The sequence below is a fragment of the Trichinella spiralis genome (genome assembly GCF_000181795.1).
Source record: "Trichinella spiralis strain ISS 195 chromosome Unknown Scfld144, whole genome shotgun sequence".
NCBI classification, from domain to species: Eukaryota; Metazoa; Nematoda; class Enoplea; order Trichinellida; family Trichinellidae; genus Trichinella; species Trichinella spiralis.
The window spans coordinates 1-4,994 of NW_003527083.1; the positions used below are offsets into that span (position 1 = coordinate 1).

At 37.9% G+C, this 4,994-nt stretch overlaps 2 protein-coding genes across 2 annotated transcripts; both read left to right on the forward strand.

Annotated features, from left to right (window-relative positions):
• Positions 1–124: 124 nt before the first annotated feature.
• Positions 125–3,601, forward strand: Tsp_12610 (transporter, cation channel family). The gene is made up of 13 exons (XM_003371024.1): positions 125–298; positions 361–540; positions 598–673; positions 737–864; positions 1,026–1,123; positions 1,183–1,511; positions 1,628–1,833; positions 1,893–2,062; positions 2,341–2,416; positions 2,483–2,611; positions 2,716–2,964; positions 2,998–3,323; positions 3,406–3,601. The coding sequence occupies exons 1-13, from the start codon at positions 125–127 to the stop codon at positions 3,599–3,601; spliced, it is 2,337 nt and encodes a 778-aa protein (XP_003371072.1).
• A 390-nt stretch (positions 3,602–3,991) lies between these two features.
• On the forward strand, positions 3,992–4,857 carry Tsp_12611 (conserved hypothetical protein). The gene is made up of 3 exons (XM_003371025.1): positions 3,992–4,028; positions 4,199–4,331; positions 4,416–4,857. The coding sequence occupies exons 1-3, from the start codon at positions 3,992–3,994 to the stop codon at positions 4,855–4,857; spliced, it is 612 nt and encodes a 203-aa protein (XP_003371073.1).
• The last annotated feature ends 137 nt before the right edge of the window (positions 4,858–4,994 follow it).

Here is a 4,994-nt window from a genome sequence, read left to right on the forward strand (position 1 = left end):
AATGTCAAGTGCAGGAATGATGATTCAACAATTGGATTGTAAATTTTGAACGCGTTGCTGACAGGCAGAAATTCAACATCTATCGACAGACTAAGTTTGCTGCTTACCCTGGAATCGTGAAGATATGCTTCGTGAAATATTGGAACGTGGAGGCGATTGGGAAGAAAGTGCTTTGCATTCGGTAATGATGCAAGCACTGATGTACGATCATACGGATTTCGTGAAATTGTTGCTACAGCATGGAGTTGCTGTCGATGCTTTTTTGACGCCAGACCGTCTCGAAGAACTCTACAATACAGTGATTATATATTATTTTACAGAAAGTAGAAATGATCTTCTATTAATGATAAATCGTTTCAGGACAAAGGTCCTCCCAATACACTTGCTGCATTGATGCAAGATGTGGCAAAGGAAGGCGACCGTTGCAAATACTTTCGCTTGCCTGATATTGGTTTGCTCATAGAAACGCTAGTGGGGGGAGGCTTTCGGGCTAATTACCGTCGAAGAGAATTTCGTTTGAAATACAAACAATATGTTCGAGTAAGTTAATAATAATTTGAAACGCCATTTCGAATGTAACTTTCTATTATCAAACAGGGTGATTGGACACATTTGCCACAGCATCCGGGTAAGGATGCACCGAAACCTAATGGAAATGACCAAAAAGAAAACAGTGAGTAGTAGTAAATTGTGATCACAGAATAACGGTTTGAAAATCATTACAATTTTCTTACAGGTCCTGTTAAAGTTGGTTCATATTTTTTTCAAAACCCTTTCCATGATCTCTTCATTTGGGCAGTATTAACGAATCGACTGGAAATGGCATTATCAATGTGGCAAAATGGAGATGAGCTTCTTGCAAAGGTTTCCTTTTTATCACATTGAAATAAATATGCACTCCATTCCATTTATCAGTTAATTTTTTAATTTGATATTATAAAATTAGCAAAAAATGAATAAGAAAACTAAAAAAATATAGTTTGTTTGTCAATTGTTGGCGTAAGCTGATGTGGAGCTTAATTTAGGCATTGATTGGTCATAAATTATTCAAAGCCATGGCAAAGGAGGCAAAAGATGACGCATTGGAGATGGAAATTTGTGACAGCTTGAGAAGCAACGCAGAGTAATTTCGACGACTTTGTTTGCTTTTGGCTTTGAGTAAATTTCGCGAATTTGTTTCAGGGAATTTCGCAAGCTGTCCTGTGAACTACTCGATCAGTGCTACAGAAATGACGATTTCAACACTATGCAACTTTTGACGTACGAGCTGAAAAATTGGGGTAAAAAGAACTGCATCTCGTTGGCGGCTCTGGCGAACAACAAAGAATTCATCGCGCATCCTTCCTGTCAGCTATTGCTAGCCGATTTGTGGTTGGGCGGGATGCGGATCCGGAAAAATGTCAACATAAAAGTTTTGCTTGGCGTACTTGTACCGCCTCTGATTTTTACAATTCCTTTCAAAACGAAAGAAGAACTTCTCCTTCAAGCCCAAACAGCAGCTGAATACCAAGGTAAAAAAAAGTTCGCGCAGAAATGTTGCCCCCCCCGCCCAAAACAATATATATAACAATAATGATACCTGCCTGTATAAAGAAAGCTTGCTTTTTTTCATTGTTTTTCTCTTCAGAACATTGTGACGTTGGTGAGATGACATCCGATTCTGAATCTTCCGACTCTGACAGCGAAGATGATGCTTGTTGTGCAGTTGTCCTGGGTGAAGAGACAGAAAACAATTTCGAACAGCAAACTGAAAATGCACCACGCTCACCGATGAAGCGAAAGCGCAAAGTGTCCCATTACATTCCGTCGCTGCATTATCCTGACATGCAGTCGGTAATTGGAAAATTATTTATAACTCTTCATCGCTACACGTTTCTTCTATAATCAAACAGGCAGAACAGCTACAAAAAAAGCACCGAGGTACAACGCTTCAGAATGGCTATTTTGCAAAAATTTCACCGACTAATGATCCATTGGAATTTCTAAACGATGCCGCATCATCCATGCCGAATCTGTCTCCACGTGGCACTGCTCTTTACAGTCTAAAATTAGCCAATCTGAAGTAAGTGATGGAACAGATTATTTAACTAATCTAATCTAATCCACTAGATCTTTTGTTTATTATCTGTGTTCGCCGTTGTTGGCGATTTTAAATTTGAGAAACTTTAAGGTAATAAATTGCACAACTCGTGATGTCAAATTTTTAGAGAATAATTCTATCTTTTCAATGACATGATCCATGAGTGAGGGTATATACTATATTAAATTATATTAATAGAATGAATATTTCATTTATTTAATTTATTTAAATAAATCAAAACTTAACCGGACATATTTCAGTCGACAGAATTTATCCGTGAGTAAGAAAATTCGTGAATTTTATGCAGCACCAATTACTGCATTTTGGTCGTGGACGGTAAGGTTGATTGATTGTAAATTTGGAAAAAGTTGAATTTTACACTGCATGTTGTTTGAATTTAAGCTTGGTTATCTTTTCTTTCTTGCCCTGTTCACATGCATTGTGCTGGTGAAACCAACTAAAGAGCCTTCGTGGGCAGAATATTACATCTTGATGTTCGTTGTTGGATTTTTTACCGAACTCATTCGTAAGGTACTACTACTACTACTAATTACTTACTAACTGCACATATGTGCTAAGAAAACAAATCAATGAAAAATATACTTATTTTTTTTCTTTTTCACTTACTTGCTCAGCTGCTGATGGTTGATGCCAAAGATTTACGTTCAAAATGGACAGTCTATTCTCGTAGGCAGTGGGATCGAGCTAGTCTATTTGCCAGTTTGATTTTCTTCATTGGCTTTGGTCTTCGTGTTCATTCAAATACGTTGGATCTTGGCAGAGTGATCCTAAAATGCATAATCGTTTTTTACTACCTTCGCATGTTGACCGTGTTGACGGTCAGTTCCAAACTTGGACCTTACATAACCATATACGGGAAGATGGTAAGATGTTGGAATTATGATATTTTATGTTAGCTAATAGCACTGGCAAATTTCTTCATTTTAAAGGTGTCAAAAATGGTGCTACTGTGCACTATATTGTTTGTACTGCTCATTTCATTTGGCGTATTTCGACAGTCGCTCACTTTTCCAAACGAAGAATGGGATTGGAAATTGATACGTGATATAGTTTACAAACCGTATTTCATGCTTTACGGTGAAGTATACGCGGACGAGATCGACACATGCGGAGATGAGAATGAAAACTGTGTCTTCTTCTATTGGCTTTCACCACTTTTCATGACCGTTTATCTGCTGCTGTCCATCATTGTCTTCCTCAACATGATGATTGCAGCATTCAAGTAAGCGATTTCAAGTGATCATTAAAATCATCGCCAACAAAAACGTGATCTTATGATGCACAACTTGCATTCTTTGTTTCAGCTTCGTCTTCGTCACAATTAGCGCCCATTCACATTTGATATGGAGATTTCAGAAATTTGAACAAGTGATGGACTATGAAAAGCAACCATTTTTGCCTCCACCGTTTGTTATAATTGTCCACCTCTATTTGCTGGCTCAGTTTTTGTGCAGACGACGCAGCAAAGCTCACCGTACCGACATGTCCCTCAGTAAGTGACTTTCTCTTTCCTTCTTACGGGGAATCAAGACGTAGGTTTTCGATGTTCAGTTTTATAGCCCATGACATAGGTGAAAAATTACTTTATGCACAATGTCCGCTTTTGTTCATTCCATTATTGATCACAGCTGCTTGGACAACTTATTGAAAACAGCAGTCAAGTGATGATATTTTTCACTAAATTTTTAGAACATTAATCATTTCGAAAAATAACCCTAATTATTCAAAATTAATATAGAAAACAATACATTACCTCACATAAAGAAGATCATAATTTAAAAATCTCCACTTCAGTGGCATGAACTTCTTCTAAAATTTCAAAACAAAAGTGGTTAGCTTTTCATTCAACAAAGCATATTATCCATCCACAGGGTGATAAAGTATTTCAAAATGACAAATACATTGTCGTATGTAGCTTGTTTGACAAGTGCTTACTTATATCTATTTATATTTTTTTTTCATATTTATTTTGTAATAATTAAAAGGAGAAGAGAAAGAAGGAGAGAAAAACAATGCACCACCATTGTTGAACATCTGTTACAAAGTGAAACAATGCTGAATAGAGGAATAAACAATTAAAAGCTGTACGTATTTCAGAATTGTTCCTCAACGAGTCCGACGTGGCAAAAGTGCACGACTTTGAAAACCAGTGCATGGAAGAGTTATTCGAACGTAGACGGCAAGAGATGAGTTCCACACCGAAGGCAGCTTTGCACGATCTCACGGACAAGTAATAATAATAATAATTTTAAAAAAATGATGAAATGAAATGAACAAAAAAAATAATAATACACAATTGCTTTCAATTTCTCAGAATATCGTCAACCAACGAACACATTCGAAAGTTGCAAGAACGATTGGACCAGTACAACGGACGGCTAGCGTTGATTGAACAGCTAATTGCGAAAGTGATGCCGGAATTTGTGTTCCAAGTTCAGCCGCCTTCGACCAGTTCCAATGCTAGCGCATCGCCGAATGCAGAACGACTTACAGTATCCACGGAGGATGTCAGCAGTGCCAGAGCATGCGCGAAATCTTCTTGTCACAGCCAGACGCCAGGTCCACGTCTGCGTCGTCACAATGCTCGCTGGCAAACAGAAATGGCTTTCGGCATCAGTCCTTCAAGCAGTCAACGTGGGTCTCCTGAACGACAATTTCCGCCACGTCGAGGAAATTCACTAATTATAAACGTTCGATCGGCTAATGACGGTGGCAGTGATGACCAGACTCACAGTTCGACCACCGCCCGTGTTTAGCTTCTTCTCTCCTGATTAGAAAAGTAATAAAAGAAAAATAATACAACAAAACCGATCAATTTTAACAAGAGCAACACCAAACACAAGCATACACAAAATGAAAAACAGATACAAGCAGCAAAAAAGAAGGAAGATGA